This window comes from Tachysurus fulvidraco, chromosome 26 (assembly GCF_022655615.1).
Source record: "Tachysurus fulvidraco isolate hzauxx_2018 chromosome 26, HZAU_PFXX_2.0, whole genome shotgun sequence".
Classification (NCBI taxonomy): Eukaryota; Metazoa; Chordata; class Actinopteri; order Siluriformes; family Bagridae; genus Tachysurus; species Tachysurus fulvidraco.
The window spans coordinates 11,241,373-11,260,682 of NC_062543.1; the positions used below are offsets into that span (position 1 = coordinate 11,241,373).

At 37.3% G+C, this 19,310-nt stretch overlaps 1 protein-coding gene across 1 annotated transcript; it reads right to left on the reverse strand.

The window, feature by feature from the left end:
* Positions 1-838: 838 nt before the first annotated feature.
* Positions 839-19,276, reverse strand: aspa (aspartoacylase). Its single transcript, XM_027178588.2, has 6 exons — positions 18,852-19,276; positions 14,809-15,004; positions 14,098-14,191; positions 12,249-12,356; positions 7,706-7,815; positions 839-3,334 (listed from the first exon to the last, which is right to left on the reverse strand). Exons 1-6 carry the CDS (start codon positions 19,085-19,087, stop codon positions 3,137-3,139), a joined length of 942 nt encoding a protein of 313 aa, XP_027034389.1. The 5' UTR covers positions 19,088-19,276; the 3' UTR covers positions 839-3,136.
* Positions 19,277-19,310: the final 34 nt, after the last annotated feature.

The window sequence follows — 19,310 nt, forward strand, 5'->3', positions numbered from 1 at the left end:
ATTTTTTAAATAATATTTTCTCATAAAATGTTCCATGATCCAATGTTCCAATATCCAGAAATGCTTGAATGTTTAATATGAAGAAAATCTAAGAAATTGGATGTATGTATTGATTGGCACCCTGTCCAGGATATACCATTGCCACATGTTCCTGGGATATGCCCTAGATTCACAGGAAATCATGACAAGCTGAACTGATTACTAAAGATCAATGAATAAATGGATTTTTCCTATTGATTAGGAGTCTGTCGTGTTTGTGTGTGTGTGTAATGTGAAATGTTAGAAACAGCTGTGTAAGCGATGAAAGTTGTAGGAAGTGAAACTACATGACATTAAAACCTCTTAAATATTTAAGAGGAACAATCGTCCCACAAAGTGGGGTGTGTGTAGGAGTTTGGACTGTGGTGTATCAGCAGTTAAGCTTCTGCATTTAAGTGACCACATAGTTGTTAGTTAATATCTTATGTGTTAGAGAGACAGTGTCGAGTACTTGAGCAAAGGACATCATGTCCTTACGAATACTCAGTTTGTATTGTGTTCTACATCTCATTTATGAATAAAGATTACATAAAATAAAAGCTATTTAATCTTCTGAATGAATGTATGAATGACTGAATGAATGAATGGAAGGACTTCACTTTTTATGAGTTCATAGATATTTTATGTGAGTGTCACCCTCTAGTGGTGCCCTGATATAAAAAAATATATATATATGTACTAACAACAACAACAACAACAACAATAACAATAGTTAAAACAGCACTGCTGCATCTATAGATGCAAATCCAAGCACCATTATAAGTCCCGGTTACAAATCTCACTCAGTGCAAGATTGAAACAAGATCAAAATATGAATTTTTATTATTGTTAAATATGTGCAATCCAGAACAATGGGAACAGACAGCAGCTGAAGAACAATTTACTTATAAGTAATCTAATAAAATATATATATATTTTAAAAATGTGCGTAATTTAGCTTACTAAAATATACAATCTAATTGAAAATTAAAACTTCACATATTCCACCCATATTTAACATCTTTAACGTTAAACAGATTGTCCATGAGCACTATATTTACGTGCTACATTACTGAGAACAGGATTCTTTGCATAGGTCAGTGAGCATTTTCTGTTAAAAAATAATAATAATGATAATAAAAAAATTCATTTATTACTAAAAGTGTTACATTATCACAGTGGAAATAGTGTGCAATTTTCAAATATAGGACAAAACTCATATTTCGGTATTAAACGTGTACAACCGTGTACAGGAAACTGAAACAATTCTGAGCCTTCTAGAAATTTCTATGATTAGCAAAACACCACCAATAGCTCAAGATATTTCGTTGATTCGTCTTCTTCATGTCTGGTAATCGGTTTGAGCCCAAATTTTCAGCCTGTACGTCTATTATTATTATTTTGAATTTAAATGGCAATTATTTTGCATTAAACTTATTGTGCAAAGAAACAAATATATGCTAGAATATTCAGTGAGGCTAATTTGTTGGTTGGAGGTATATTTTCGTTTAATCCGTTAAAATCACTGTTCCCTTAAAAATATTGTCACGTATTAGGAGTGAATTAGCAAGAAAGTTGATGTTTTGGATGTCGATCTATGAGGATGTGTTAAAAGAGCTTTTAAACTAAAGTGCCAATCTCTTTAGGTAGAGAGAAAAGCGAGGGATAAATCCCACAGGTAAATCCTAACCCTAACCCTAACCCTTGCAGTCAGAAGTTAGCATTTTGGACAAAGTAACTGAGCCAAATGATGATAATAACAATAACAAGAATAAGTAGAAGTGAAACTATTATATTCATGTTACAGTAATGATAGGCACTGTCTAGACAGTGACTTCCTTTACTAGTTTCTGTTTATTTATTCTTGTACTGATGCGCAAAGCTAAAGCGTGACCCCATGACTCGGTGCCGTTTGTGTTCTGATGATATTACACAGAACAAATGAATTAAAATTAAACATGTTTGTAAGGTAAAACACATTGTGCATGTTAAAAAAAAGATATTTGGAACATATTTCCATATTAGATAAATGACAATTTTGCCTTTTTTTAGTCCCACAACATTCTCAAACCTTATATATATATATATCTATTATATAGGATTAAAATACACCATTACACACACACACACACACACACACACACACACACACACACACACACACACATATATGTGTGTGTGTGTGTATGTAATGGTGTATTTTAATCCTGCCGATTTCAACTAATTCAATAGCCAAATGCATTTAAAGCAAAAAGAAGAAAAACTGATATTGCGATTAAGATGGAGTAACACATTTTAACACAAAATTGAAAAAAAAGTGAAATGAGATCACCCTAACCGGCCACCCACAGAACTTTCTGCACTACAAAACTAGCAAACAATCATGTGATTTGTGGCTAAATGATCCTGTGCTCTGACTGTAGACTTTGGTTTCCTTCAGAAAATGGCTATAATGTTAGATAAAGCTGTTAATAAACATAAATACTTTACTTCATTCTAGCAAGTTTCATGCCGAAGAAAATCTTGACGCCGAAGAACATTCCTCGGTATCACTACATTTTTTTATTTATGAGCAGTTGAGAACTGTTGTGCCTCGTTGTGTTTTATTCCTTACGTACGTAACACTCACTTCTGAGTCTTTAAAGGAAGTCAACAAAGGCATGCTGAAGAATGTACTAGAATCTAGGAACTATCAAAGTCTACTTTTTTATTTCCAAGCTAATCCAAATTTTATAGCTTCATATATTCCGTGTGTTCCGTTTGTTAAAGTAGAACGACTATCTAGGAATATAAGTATAAATAGAAACGATTTAGAATTGTATAAATATAAACTGCACCATAAAACGTTTAGGTATGACAAACTTTAAAACTAATATAAAAATATCCGATGTTTGTTCTTTGAAATTGTAAATAGATAATTAACCTGACTTGTTTAAATGATTTGATTTGTTGTAAGTGAAAGATTCCTACAAAAACTGTAAAAAAAACTTATACATGAGAGTAGTTGTAGTTTTCAGGCATGGTAGAATGCATGTAAGTTAGAGATCAGATTTTTTTTTCTCTCTCTCTAATTGTGCTGGTTATTGTGATATTTGATTGTTGAATTGAATGCAGATTGTTATTTGGTGTTTTTTCGAATGGAATTAACAGATAGTGTTTCCCTGCAGGTTGTAACGAAGGCCTGGTGCTTCTCGTAATAGGCGGCTTCATTAATAAACGTTGGGTAGACTGGACCGGCTCCCTCGTACACGATTGTCCTCCCGTCAAATGTTTGGAACATTGGGTCGCTGGGGTTCAGGGGCTCCCAATCACAATCCTAGTGTGAGGGGGAGTGAGGGGTGAGGGGAGAAGGGAGAGAGATGGAATCCCACCAATTATACACATTATTTACACAGTTCATCTTTCTTATCATTTGTGTTAATTTATTCATTCACTAAATATAAATAACACATACTATCTTATACTATACCATATTCATTCTGTGAAGAATTGTTTACAAAAAAATGCTACACAATGTTCACAGGCTGGTTCAAGTATTTCAGAAACCTGATCAGCTGGGACACATCGAGTTCTATGGGTATGTTAATGCCTTATATGTAGACAATTAAGTCAATCTCACACTGTGCGATTTTTCATAATCCTTCGCGATTGTTGCTTGTGAGACGAATATGATCCCCATGTCACACCGTAGGATGTCTGTACGACAATCAACACATGTCAAATTCGGATTCACACAAGAAGACTGGTCTGGGGTTTTATGCCTTCAATCCATGACAGGTTCAGACCAGCAGTCTCGCGCTATTATGGTATGTGACAGCAAAAGTAAACAATCTATAGCGTTTTTAGTTTTTCTTCCTGCTGTACTGTCCACCTGACTCGTTTCGACAGCTTTTCTGAAGTAATTTAAAGTTGTCGCACTAAGTGATTCACCCAGTTCGTCTCTCCTATTGGTTCAGGCTTTGACGCTTGTCATAGATGTCGTCACACTGCAGGTACTGTAAGTATCTGTAATCTTCATCGGAGGAAAAACTGATTGCAACAGCCATAAATCAGCTGTCTGTGACTACAGTATGTCAAACTAGCTAATCAAAGAATATTGATTTTACCCTAGGATTCTAGAAATCTTTTAGGATTTTCAAAATTTGTCTCAGACAACCAAATCGTGGCAAAAACTAACACAGTGTGAGCCTGGCTTTATTTATTTTTGTTTGTTTGTTCAAATACTACTCCAAAATGTACGACTATGACAGTTTACACACACAACGCTTGTTTTCACAACACCTCTTTTTCACACACGAAAATGGTCTGCGAAACAACTGTCAAAAATACGTTATCACGTTCACAGGCATTACTATCCGAGGGAAGATGAATCGATTCCACGAAGTGCGCATGCGCCCCGCCCTCTTTTAAACCACTGTAACCGAAATGGCGGATCAGCAGCCAAGCGCTCACTCATCGTCAGTGTTGTATAAAGTACTAGAAAGCAATATTTGAGTAAAAGTACAAGTATCGTACTAGAAAAAGACTTTGGTAGAAGTGAAAGTCACCTTTTAGAATATTACTCAAGTAAAAGTATTAAAGTATCTGATATTTACTGTACTTAAGTATCAAAAGTCATTTTCTGATATTTAATATACTTAAGTATTTGAAGTAAAAGTAAAATTTCAGTGATTTTCGGTAGGTATAAGATCAGGGACGGTTCTAGGGTTTCATCTTTAGGGGTTTTAGCCGTCAGTGAGAATTTAAAACAAGAAGAGTTTTATATTATATATTATATGACTACATAGTAAGCCAAAAGTTATGGTATTATTAAATGGCAAAAGTGGACACCAAAATTTTATGCATGATGTAATGATGCCACTCTACAAACAGTGTGTCCAATGAATGCAGTCATTAATAAACTAATATTCACAAAGACCAAATCGTTAAATGTTATTTTTATTTAGTATTGTATGGATTGTTTGCATTAATATTTTGATCGTGCTACAACTCTGGTAATAAGAATAGTGACATTTCACTGCTTTTGGTTGCTGTATTTGCAGCTTTCCGATTAACGTTATACATTAACGCCACCAGCTCTGACTGGGCGTGCACGCTGCGCGTACCTGAGCTTCTCCGTACAGCGCGCGGAGCGTAATGCAATCTAGGAGCAGTGATTCACCAAACCTCCCTTATTGCAGTCACACACATTTCTTCTGATTTTATTTTGTAGTTACGAAGATGCTTAGTGGAAATATAACGGAGTAAAAGTATTTTATCTAGGAAATGTAGTGGAGTAAAAGTGAAAGTTGACATAAATTTAAATAGCGAAGTAAAGTACAGATACGTGACATTTCTACTTAAGTACAGTAACAAAGTATTTTTACTCCGTTACATTACAACACTGCTCATCATCTCAGGTAAGTTTCTTTTTCCTTCCAAATTCGGACATGTTAAAGGGTTAGTTATCACTAATAACAGAGAGGAGTAATATTACAGAGATGGGTTAACTATAGTAAGTAAGATTAGCTCTCAGAGTAAGGTTACATTAGGTGCTTAAAGAATACAGCTGTTTAGGAGGTCATCACTGCAGTCTGTAGCGTGATGAGATAGGCCTACATAAAAGAATTAGCAATTTTAAGTGTTAACTTACTAACAGCTGTGTACATGCACTGGAATAAACAGGTCATGCAATATGTGTTCACTGCTTAAGTGTTAAAGTCATCTTTTATTGTTTATCAGGTTCCATTGGGTGACATCTTGCACTCAGCCCAGAATCTGGTGTCGATGTTGACCAACACCTTAAGTGTTGGACAACAGAAAATGGGGGAACCAGTCCAATATCAGCGGACAGTCAGCACAAGAAAGAAGGTCCAAGTCAAATGGGCAGTCAGTGCATCAGGAAATGGCTAGGTGTGTGTGTGTGTGTGTGTGTGTGTGTGTGTGTCTTTTATGTAGGCCTATCTCATCACACTACAGACTGCAGTGATGACCTCCTAAACAGCTGTATTCTTTAAGCACCTAATGTAACCTTACTCTGAGAGCTAATCTTACTTACTATAGTTAACCTATCTCTGTAATATTACTCCTCTCTGTTATTAGTGATAACTAACCCTTAAACATGTTGGAATTTGGAAGGAAAAACCAACTTACCTGAGACGATGAGTGAGCGCTTGGCTGCTGATCCTCCATTTCAGCGCCAGTGGTTTAAAAGAGGGCGGGGCGCATGCGCACTTCGTGGAATCGATTCATCTTCCTTCGGATAGTAATGCCTGTGAACGTGATGACGTATTTTTGACAGTTGTTTCGCAGACCGTTTTCGTGTGTGAAAAAGAGGTGTTGTGAAAACAAGCGTTGTGTGTGTAAACTGTCATAGTCGTACATTTTGGAGTTGTATTTGAACAAACACTCAAAATCTCGTATCTGTAAACTGTCGTGGCCGTAGATTTTGGGATCCAACTCCGCAAAAATTAAAATTTACACACAAATGCTTTGAATTACGTACGATTATTATTGACAGTGTTTTTATTCCATAAAACATCACCTGATCTAGGTTTGTGTGTATGAATTTTGATTTTGTTTTATCTTTGTATCTTTTTGCCTGATTTCTGGTTTGCCGTACACACCCATGTTCATTGTTAAACACAGGCAGTGTTGTAAGAATGTGCAGCTCACACAGCAAACACACACATTCTAGGTCAATGTTTGCTTTTACATTGAGGGACTCGAGCAGCCTTGGTCTTCCCAGTGACTCTCAGATTTCTACCGTTTCACAGAGGATAAAGCCACTCCCTTCCTCTCCTTTCTTTCAATCTCGATGACAAAGCTCACCTGAAGATGTTAAACTAATATCTATCTTCTTGTTTTTTTTTTTTGTTTGATTCTGATGTGTTTAGAATTCCAAGAGTCTTTGGAATGTTAACGCAAGGATTTTTACAAATAGGAGCGTGTAAAGGTAACGTTAACGTATAGACAATCTCATGCATTGACTATGTTGAGTTGAAGAAGAAATAGAGGCAGCTGCAAGGTTTATATAAATGTTTGTGTTAGCTTGCATTTAGCCAGAGTTATGAATGTTTATCTCATTTTATACAACTGTGTAAAGGGCTTTGCTCAAGGGCCCAACAGAGGTAGCTTGTCATTTTGGGATTTAAACTCACCACCTTTAGATCATCTTATCCCTGATACTCTCGTTCTGTTCATTATCATTTCTATAGTAACAGTGTATTCAGAGGCACTTGCTCCACATGCGCATGCTTTTAATGAGCAGGAAGGAGTCTCCAGTGTCAGCAATTTGTAAACAGTCACAAGAAAGGTTTCGTAAGATAAGAAAGTCAGGGCAAAAATAAATAAATAATTTCAGTGATGTTCCACACAGCTCAGTATTGGACTGCAGACTACTGAGCGGAAGGTTGTGAGTTCGAATCCCCGGACCAAACAGCTGCTAATACCGGGCCCTTGTGCAAAGCCCTCAACTGCTCAGTTGTATAAATGAGATGAATGTTCTGGATAAATGTGTGTAAGAATTCCATGTACATGCAACTATACATAGAGATAAATATGCCACCCCACTCTTGAATAATTCTAATTATTGGCAAATTCCTGTGGAATAAGAGGAATAAAACACTTCAGGATGTTATGGGCAAATTGACTTCAAAGCAAACTTCAGAGGATGTTATAAGACAGGATGAGAGTGTTCGTGTAATACCTGTAGGTGAGGATGTACCATAGCGCTGATGTTGCCGTTTGCGTCTCTTGGATAATCCACTCTCTCGTGCACCCTGAACACTTCCACACGGCATGCTGGAAACTCCATGCCTTTGAAACACACACACACACACACACACACACACACACACACACACACACACACACACACACACACACACACACACACACACACACACACACACACACACATACACAGCAGTGAATTAACTCAACTCATATGCTTGCTTACAAGGATGCTTAAACTGTGGAGCACTAAAAGAGAAAACTGCCAAATGACTTTTAGAAAAAAAAGTTATTTAACTCCTGGTCACAGAGTCCATCTTGTTTTTGTGGGAGGAAAAAAAATCTGGGCTAGAAAATACAGAGTGAACCCTTACCGGAATACCGATACTGGCTATATCATGGTATTATGGACTTAAAAGTCCTTGTGTTGACTATAGAGGACTTAATTCCATCACAGTCCTCTACCCTTAGCCCTGCCACTAGAAATAGAAGTGCCCCTAGTCTGCTGCTTGGTCCACACCCTCCTGGAGTACCTGATGGTTTAGGAGGGTTACATTCCCGAGGAAAGCTCATGGGTGGACGCACATGACCTCCTAGACCCGTTGCTCGTTTCTGACTTTCATAGAGCCCACCCAAAACGTCCAGCCCCAAGACCCCAGGGGCAGCATCTCAAGAGAGCACCTTGGGTACCATGCCTTTTGACCATGCCTTTTGCCCCACACCCACAGCTGACTGTACTATACTATACTGTATTCACGTTATTTCTGCATGAACAGCTCCACTTCTTGTGGGAAAAATAATAAGCTAGCACATGCTATTATTATAGATTTCATTTATCACATGTTATTCTTGAATGTCTTTTACTTAATTCAGCCGAATTAAGATGATGTTTATGTGATTCTACATGGAAGTGTGCAAGTTACTGTGCATGTCTGGTGCCGTGTTTGTTCGGCTTGAGATTTAAAAGCAGGGTTGGGCTCCAGATCAGTTCAGCAAGAAATGTGAAGCAAAACTGTACTTGCTGCCCTACACATAAGATTAAAAAGACAATAAATGTTATTGATTCTTGACATTTAAGAGAAATTAAATGGGCTTTCAGCAAAGGAGCTTGAGTTTTTTTCATCGTGGCGGATTGTGAAGGTTACATTCAAATATCATGTCTTGCAGATATGTGATCTTTGCACAAAGCCTTTAACCTTCACCTATTTGCTTTGACTGGGTTCTTCCTCACTTTTACATCACTTTTGATCAAGTCATCTTCGAAACAGCACATGGTAATAATAGCCAAATAGAAGATCCAGCTTGATCTCTGTGATACCATGGTATCTGGGTTTGCACTGAATAATTACACCCCCTGTTTTCTAGGCATTGATGACAACAATTTGCTTTTGTCAATCCGAGCTTGTGTAGACAGCAGGCTGATCGAGACAAAAACAAGTCTTTTGGATAACAAGTACAAATACAGTAAACATTCTTTGAAAGGTGCAGAAGAAACATTTGATTTCAAAGGGAAGAAAAAGAAAATCTGTCGAGTTTTATGACACGCAACATTCATGGGCGAATCACACTGTGACTGAGACTCACATTCAGTTATAAGTCGTGCCACACAAGGTCATTCCAGCTTAATCAGGTAAATCCATTGTAAATCCTCTGCTCTGTGTCGAATAAGATACAGATATAATCCAAACATTCAGTGTGCAATATATAATGCATTACAATCTATCCATCCATCCATCCAACTATATTTCTTTTGTCTCAAACATTTGTAAATATACTTATTGTTGAGGAACACAAAAGTGTTTAAGCACGTTTAAAGAGGCTTCCACACTAACAGACCCTGGTTTGCATGATAAATTGGTAAGGAAATCTGTCATGTGGACCAGGAAGTGTAGTGCAGTATAGAATCCCAAGAATTTAGGAGGTGTTAGGAACATGAACACAACTTTCAGTATTCAGCAGTGTTGTAATGTAACGAAGTACAAATACTTCGTTACGGTACTTAAGTAGAAATGTCACGTATCTGTACTTTACTTCGCTATTTAAATTTACTTTCACTTTTACTCCACTACATTTCCTAGATAAAATGTATACTTTTACTCCGTTTTATTTCCACTAAGCATCTTCGTTACTCATTACTACAAAATAATATCATAAGAAAAGTGTGTGACTGCAATAAGGGAGCTTTGGCACGCAGTCAGAGCTGGAAGCATTTATCTATAAAAGCGGCAACCAAAAGCAACCAAAAGCAGTAAAATGTCACTATTTTTATTATTTTTTATTTATTAGAGTTGTAGCACAAACAAAATATTAATGCAAACAATCCATTATATACTAAATAAAAATAACATTTATTGATTTGGTCTTTGTCTTGTGAAAATTAGTTTATTAATGACTGCATTCATTGGACAGACTGTTTGTAGAGAATGCACACGTACATGAACTGATTTGATTCAAGACTGGCATCATTACATCATGCATAACATTTTGGTGTCCACTTTTGCCATTTAATAATGCCATAACTTTTGGCTTACTATGTAGTCATATAATATATAATATAAAACTCTTCTTGTTTTTAATTCTCACTGAGGGCTAAAACCCCCTAAAGATGAAACCCTAGAACCGTCCCTGATCTTATACCTACCGAAAATCACTGAAATTTTACTTTTTACTTTTACTTCAAATACTTAAGTACATTAAATATCAGAAAATGACTTTTGATACTTAAGTACAGTAAATATCAGATACTTTAATACTTTTACTTGAGTAATATTCTAAAAGGTGACTTTCACTTCTACCAAAGTCTTTTTTAGTACGATACTTGTACTTTTACTCAAGTATTGCTTTCTAGTACTTTATACAACACTGGTATTCAGGTCTACACTTGTTCAGAAAGTAACGTAACCTGTGCGTGTGTTTTATCCCATGATGACACCAATAATTTCCACAATACATGTCCCCCATGAGTGGCTCGGAAATGTTGCGAGACACAGAAGAAGTGAGAGACACTTAATTACTGCACATAATAAAATATGGTTAGTTATGTTGTTGTGTTCCCCATGCATGTTTGTGATGAGTTAAAATAAAAGGAAATGCATCAGGGTTTAATAGAAACAAGCGAGTCTGAAACCTGACCAATGCTGCAGGACCATAACAAACTTGCCTATTGTGAAAACCACCTTAAACAACAGTTGAATTCTGAAAAAGCGGTTGAATTCTCGATTCTAATTTCTCAGAAAAGACACGGCTGATGAATTTTCTATAATAGAAGCTCCAACAATAATTCCAGCTGTAAGATGTTTTTTCTTACATGTCTCATATGTATCACAGCATGTTCGTCTCACACATCCAAGGTTGTGGGTTTAATTCTGACATATGCGTGTGTGGATTTCACTGGAGTGCCTCTGGGGTTTCCTTTGGGTCCACGACTTGTTTCATCACCCAGGCCAAAGACTTGTGATGTAAGCTTATTGGTATCTGTAAATTGTCTATAGTGTGTGAATGGGTGTGTCAGTGTGTGATTGACTGACATCCTATCCATGCTGTGCCCTGCCCTGTGCCCCGAGTCCACAGGTTTTTTGTGACCCAGTAGGACAAGCAGAGTAAGAGATAAATGGATGGATGGATGGATGGAATCACACTTGTGACTTGGGACTTTAAATGCTATACCATTGTTGAATATCCTTTGCAATCATAGAATTTATATAAAACTTGTTTTTTTTAATTATGCAAAAGTTTTATCGGTACACTGCATCCTCTCCCATTGTCATTATGTTTCTTGACTTAGCTACCGACCAGTTCAGCTTGGGCAAGTGGAAAACACATTGAAACACTCACAGGAAAGCATTCAGCAGTGACAATGCAGCGGCAGTGTTACACTTCTAACGACATGGAAACTAACCAACTTTTAACAAGCATCCTATTCACAAGATTCACAGGCTGAACGAGACACGTTCTTCAGGCCTTGGCACTGGCTGCATGTTTCCGCTTAAAAGAAAGAAGACAAAAAACGTGTGTGTATGTGTGTATTGATTGGGCAAGGTACAGATGATGTTACACATGAGTGCCCAAGGCTGCTTTTTATACCATGTGACTGTGTACAAAAAAAAAGGGAAAAAGGCCTCAAGAGAAACTGTTCCTCAAAAAGTATAAATGTCAGGGTTCTCGAGTTCAGTAGTGGTTGTTGATTCAATGTACTGTACTAGATGTGCTGTTATGACTAAAAATAATTATTTCTCTTGTTATTTACACAGCTATCTGCGGGCGAGGGGCAGAATAATGGCTTGGTGCATTCTCAAATAATGTAATGGATGTTATGCTTTGTAATCCTTAAATCTCTGGAAGCTCTTTTCTGCCATTACTATTATTGTGATGTGTGCTTGCTTATTAAATCTGTAATGCTTTTGAGTTATACCACACTTGAGATCCCACTGACTTCAAGTCACTCTGTTTCTTATATATATCCATGTAAAAAAAAATGGTTACCAGTCAATTGGCATCTATAGTTAGATTAGCCTTACCACTATTAAACAACTCGATGAAATCCAGCGCGTGCTTCACTATCATCCGCATGGACTCAAAGATATTGCTCCGCAAAACTCCCTGAGGCTGCGGACCCACTTCAAGACCTGGAATACATGTCAGGCAGATATTACATAACATGTGAACATCGGTCTTCGCCGGTTTTGGTTATATAAGTGATTGCAACATGTATGTCTGTATGTGCGTGTGTGTACGTGAGTTTGTTTGGGGTGGGGATGGTGGTTGGGATTATAGCCATCCATGTACCATTTGCAATATCTATTACAGGCATGTAACTGAATACAAAAACATTATTCAGAATGAACAGATCATTTGTGCTAAACAGAAAATTACATTAGGAACATTTTAGAAGCTCTTTCTTCTTGACAGAACCTCAGGTCAGATAGAGGGCATCCCATCCTGAAGCCTCTCCAGTGTTCATTCATTCATTCATTTTCTACCGCGTTATCTGAACCTCTCAGGTCACGGGGAGCCTGTGCCTATCTCAGGCGTCATCGGGCATAAGGCAGGATACACCCTGGACAGAGTGCCAACCCATCACAGGGCACACACACTCTCATTCACTCACACACTACGGACAATTTTCCAGAGATGCCAATCAACCTACCATGCATGTCTTTGGACCAGGGGAAGGAAGCCGGAGTACCCGGAGGAAACCCCCGAAGCACGGGGAGAACATGCAAACTCCACACACACAAGGCGGAGGTGGGAATCGAACCCCCAACCCTGGAGGAAAGAGGCAAATGTGCTAACCACTAAGCCACCGTGCCCCCCCGACACTCCAGTGTTGTGTAAGACTATATGGTTTAAAAACCTTTCTGTGTTTTTGGCTTCACCATATTAGCCAGTTTATACTTGTTATACTTCAATACTTGTTTTTTTGGATTAGGAGTTCACCCAAAAGCATCATGGGACCAGAGAATCTTTTTCCTCATGACCTAAGAGTTCCTGACATGTGTTTTCTACTCAGAAATAGCTTCTGTCTAGCCTCTTTACCATAAAGACCTAACCGATGGAGTATTTCTGAGATGCTTGTTCTTTCTGGCAGGTGGCCATTCAGGTCTTGATCATGCCCCTGACAAATGCCCTTCTTACTAAGTTCAGAAAGAGTCCGTGTGGTGCCAATCGTATTCCATTTCACAACGATGAAGCCCACTGGGAATTGAAAGCGTTTGAAATGGTTTTTGGTTTTTGAAATGGTTGTTATGTACATCTTGAATGCCTTTTTATATTATGTTCAGTCAAATGAATTCCCATAAATGCACTACAGGGAAGGTACTATAGACATCTCCAGATAATTGAAGCCAACAGGGGCTCCACTGGGTCTGAGTACTCTGCAAAAGGTTTCTTGGCTTTGGCAAGAATTAACAGATCATGCTGGCGTTCCCAAACCACTCCCCAAACCTAGCTGGTGTGTCCAAGGGTAAAGTGAAAGTATAATCTTTTTATAACCTTACAGTTTGGGTGACATCCTGTTTAGATATGAACAAAGATACAAATAGTGACATTGAATCTTCTTCTGGTCAGTTAACCTGTAATATTCATGGTGCTTGTAAACCGACTGTGTTGCAACACTTGTTGCATTCCTTGTGTTTAGCATTGCTGTTTTTGCTCTGCCATCAAGTAACTTTCTGGCCAATTATTACAATCTTTTGGCATTGAATCATCTGGTAGATGAATATATGCAAATCAAATGAAGAGATTTCAACACTCATCTGTATCAAAGTCTATGGTAGAATTTTCAAACACAAACCGGCCCGACAACCCTGAAAGTTTACTCACCTTAGCAGACTTTGGCAACAAAGGCAATCTTATTATTTGACTCACCGACAGAGTGCTTGGCCACTGAGCGGGTGGTTGCATATTTGAGCTGAGGGTGTTCATTCAGCAGCACCATGCAGCTCTCCGGAGCCATGGCTTTCTGGGCAGAAGGCACACAGGTGACACTGTAAGCTGATACTGTGCTCACCCTATTGACCTCTGCTGCACAAGGTACACCTTTTGGTGATAACAATAACTTCATTTCATGTCAGACCACATCACACAACTCTATCACTGATCATTGATCTGATAACAGCATACCCTACAGGTCCCACGTGCCTTTCTCCCTTACATTGTATATGTAGTGTTTGCTGTACCGCTAATAGCTTACGAGTTTAAAAGCAATGTGGTTAAACAAGCTGACGTTTCTCAAAAGTTCAATGTACAGCATGCTTCCTGATGCTGGTGGATATGAAGTATGAAGTCCACGATACTAGCGTGATTACGATAAGCTAAATGAATAAGCCAGCTGTAACCTTGCTTGTTCACAGAGTGATGCATGCCACGCAAGCTTCACATGATCTTAATGTCTATGAGGAACTCAGCCCACTACTAGGAACTGATTCTATTAAATCTGTTGCATTTCTTACTTCTCTAACAAGACTCCTGCATTCTTCATAAGAAGCATGTTTTACTGTCAATACATTGTATGTTTTTTTTTTAAATATTTCTAAGATTCCTCTGAACTTCATGTGTGAAGTTTTAGAAGCTGCTTACTTTGATGTAATGCACCATCTGAAGGTTGAAGTGGTCTGTCGAGCTCTCCAAGATAAGCGTAGAGCCCATGTTGGATGTGGTGTTATGGAGGTCAAAGATAACATCGTAGGCATCTGGGCTTCCTTTAGGTCCAAAGATCTGGTTGATTTCCTTGGCTCTCTGAACTTCATATGGCAGCTTGTCTCCATCTGGCATGCTGTGGAGAGAGTTAATGTGCCATGTTTAATCGTGAGTTTGGAATAAAACACAAGGAGATAAATGCTATTAAAGGGAAAGTCTCAAGGAATCAATGAAGTAGTGAGATGTGGCTCCATACAAGACCGCTTATTATATTACGATTTAAACGTTGTTATATATTTACTGTTCAATTTAAGCGTAAGTGGACTGTTTGTTATACAAGCTACTGTGTAATAGCTTACTTTTATGTAAGGGATAAATCAGGACACAGCATATTGTGGTACTTTTAAATTTGTTTTTTGTTTTTTTTACATTATAAAAGAAACAAAAAAGCTAGCTCATGTTACCACAGACATTATAGCATTCAGCAAGCAGTATCTTCACCATAATGTCCTCTCAGCTCACTTTATTATTAGCCTTAGATTGGCATGCTTTATACAAGTCCCTCTGAATGAACTGTTACTATAGAAACGACAGCATGTTAAAACAAGCTCATTAATCTAAACCTTGCAGAAGGAATTACTGTCAGAGATTCTGTTACAGAAAAAGAATTAACACCATCAGAATACAGAATTCAACAGGACAGTAATACAAGCAAGTGTGATTTGGATGAAATCCAGGGCTCTAAACTAGCATGATCACAGTAAGTTAAGACTTTGTGCTTTCAATAAATATCCCCCGGCTTCTAACACCTTCAAGCTTCCTTCTTTAAAAAATAAATGGATTCTTGACTAACTTAGTTGTAAGCTAACATTGCTTACTGACTGCTGTCCTCAAAAACAGGGTCATAATTTGACCATGATTATCAGCCATAATTTGCATTATAACCAGTGTCTAACCATCGCAATAAATTTTACTGGGTGTATAATATATAACCATTTTGATTTAGCTTTTTACAACCCTGACATGATTCACACCCACAATTATAATTCTTGGCTGTCAAGTTCCACAGAACAAAATTAGATGTGGCTCCCAATAATAGTTTGCCAGTTGGCAGTCTCTTTGTAACTGATCTCAGGCTGGCATGCTTAAAAAAAAAAACAAGACTTTATCTTGCAATACTCACAGAATTTGCATGTAAATAATTACTGAGTGGTGTTATTTCTTTTTGTGGTTTTCATGAGATTTGACAGAACCTGTTTAAAAATGTGGCAACATTGCACCTTTTTTTGCGCACTGCAGGATGATGATTGAAGACAAAACATCAACCCAGGTTATAATGGGTTACTCTTTATAGTTATGCATTGTCAGGCAGCTTAAAGAAACACAGAACTGTTTTGTAGAATTTTCCTGTTCACACATGAATATGGTCTTTGAGAAACTTAGAAATGTCTCCGTAGTTGGTTGTCATGTCTAGACAGGAGAAGGAATAAAAAAGCCCTCTTGAACCACAGTAGATGTACACGTGTTGAATAAACATACCAATGCCACAATTTAGACGTGACATGACACAGCGAATGACACGTCTGAGCAAATTCATTGGCTGAACAAACGGACAAATAAATAAATAAATGAATGACAAAACTGTCTCTGGAAACCTCAAAAAGGAGCCATATGGACCCTACAAACACTTTAGGTTTTTCTAACACATAAATGAGACGAACAATACACCCTTCCAGCGTACACTGTTACACAGGAGAGTGATTGTAGTATTTCAGTGACCAGAGTGCTTCGCTGTATTTTAATTGCAACAATTGCATTTCATTTAGACCTTGTGACCAGGCTGCTTTCAAAAGCCTTCATGAATAGATAGTCCATTGGTTTATCTTTTGAAATAAATTAAACAAAAACAATAATCAAAGCTGTGTTTGAAGCACATTTGCAAGCGAACAATAGAGTATTTTAAATGTGTCTATTATTTGCAGAGATGGTTTCTAATAAACTGTCATTTAAGCCCGAATTTCATCAAACAATACAAACAATGATGTTGTTTTGAGCCCAGAATTAATGTTTGTTGTGGAGAACCTTGATGCGTATTCATCTATGCAATGTTTAAAACTTCTAAAATTCGTGCTGTAGATGACAAAAGACACTTTTGACCTCGATTTTGCAACACTGGGAATTGCCGAGATTGCAGCTACTTCCTTCTTGTTACTCGTGGAACTTATTGATCTAAGGGATTCACAATGACTCAGAGATTTCAAGAAAAGACTAACAAAAGTTTGAAGAACTCTTAATGAACACCAAATATATTTTAGGTTAGAAGTCTGTGTGGATGGAAAGGAAAATAATCCTCAAACATTTCCTGTAAGAAGCTGTGCATAAATAAATAATATACTAATACTTAATTAATGCTTTAGTGCTGAGTAAATAATACCTGCACTGATGCTGAAGAATTAATGAGCTGTGTACATTAGCAGCCAACTAAAGCTTAGCTGTCTGATCAGCCACTGGTCATGCTAATAGTTAAGTATTAACTTCTTGTTAAGATATTCTCTTAACTAATATTAGGATGTAATAAATTAAAAAAAAAATCATAAAATATATATTTCCTTTTCAGTAAACAGAGTAGGTTTGTGATTTTTTTTTTTAAAATAATAACAGCTCTCATTTATCTCTAAATCAACTGAAACCATTGTAGTTTTTAATGCTGCAGGTATCTGGTTAAATACCAAAATTAAGTTCAAGAAACAAAAATACAATGTAAAACATTATTACTAGTTAAACTCTAGCAGAAAATGTCAAGAAAGTTGTATTTTGTTTAATGCTAATTTGGTTAGCAACATAATTTTAACTTAAAAAAACACCTTGTTACTACAAGAACCATTTTGTTAAACAATAATCTTTTTTTTCTCAGATCCTGGTGCTACATATGCAAAGAAAGTTGGTTAGTAGCAGGATGTTTACCTGTAGTAACCGGATGTGTTATTCTTAGCAACAACCTCAAAAACCCAATAGAGGTTTTCTTGTAATAGTGAGCTTTCCTGTAATAACAGTATGTTTATAATAAGATTTTTATCAAAATGCTAACGTAAATGCAACCAAGTGCTAACTCTTTTCTCTTAGGTAACAGAACGTTTGTTTGGAATAACAGGACCATGTTGTCCCATAATGACGAGATGTTCTCTTGCAGTAAACAGATGCTTTTTTCAGATTTTTTCACAAATAATAAAATACTTCTCTCACAATAACAAGCTTGTCTGGTAACATCAAGTTGTTTTCATCTTATATTGGCATGTTTGCCTGTAATAAAAATACATTCTCTTATAATAACTTATCTTGTAATAAACAAACACTTTATTTATTAAAACATGGGATGTGTTCTCCTGTGTTGTTTATTCTTGATAACAACATATGTTTATAATAAGATGTAATCTCATACTTTCTTGTAGTAACAAGTTATTTTCTCCTAATAAAAATTTGTTTACCTGTAGTAAGCCAATGCTTATTGTCATAATGTTTTCTGTCAAATAAGTTTACATTTAATAATGAGACACTTCTTGTAGTGTCGAGTTGTTTTCTTGTAATAACATTACAAGTATTGTTGTAAAAACAAGATCTCTCATAATCACGAGATGTTTACTTGTAGTAATTGCCTTAAGGCAATGCTTGTTGTTGTAAAAAAAACAAGATATCTCATAATAACGAGATATTTTTCTGGTAAATTGAATACTTTTTTTTGGTAATAACAAAATAATAATGTAGAAAAAAAAAGCACATTTTCATGTATACTTTTCATGCAAAAGTGAGATGTGTTTTTTTTTATGATAACGACATGCTGAAGGAGATTTGTTTCTTCCATGGAAACACTTCAGTACTTTTACATAAAAGTGACGTTTGGGTCCCAGCTGACCGACCGCTCTGGTACAGTGGTGTGATTATCGTGCACATGACAACGATGTTGTCATGCGAGCGCCGGTGTTTACCTCAGGTTTTCCGCTGTGAAGGCTCGATTCAAATCCGTGTCGATGTACCTGGCGCACTTCTCCACAGCTCTGGGGTTGCAAATGAAGGGCTCGGTGTGAACTCTGCTCCTGCGGATCTCACTGTCGTTTTTGGTCCACATGGACACGAGCATGATGCCGGACATCTCGTTCCCGTGCGTGCCGCCGAAAATCGCCACGCGCTGCGCTTCGGCTAAACAATGCACGTCACTGCTCATAGCGCGCGCACCTGCGAGAGGTTAAAATGCGGAAGAACGAACCACTAAAGTGGGATGAAAGTTTACAGAGATGTCGGTCAGACTGTAGTCTCCGGGTGGTGTCTGTAGTCACTCCGAGAGGAGTTGGAAAGCACGTTATGTAACACGATTTAAAAGTCCGAGTGGCGCTCGAGGCTTTAACTCCGCTTTCAGGACTATATTAGGCTCGAGTGGGCGGGGCTTA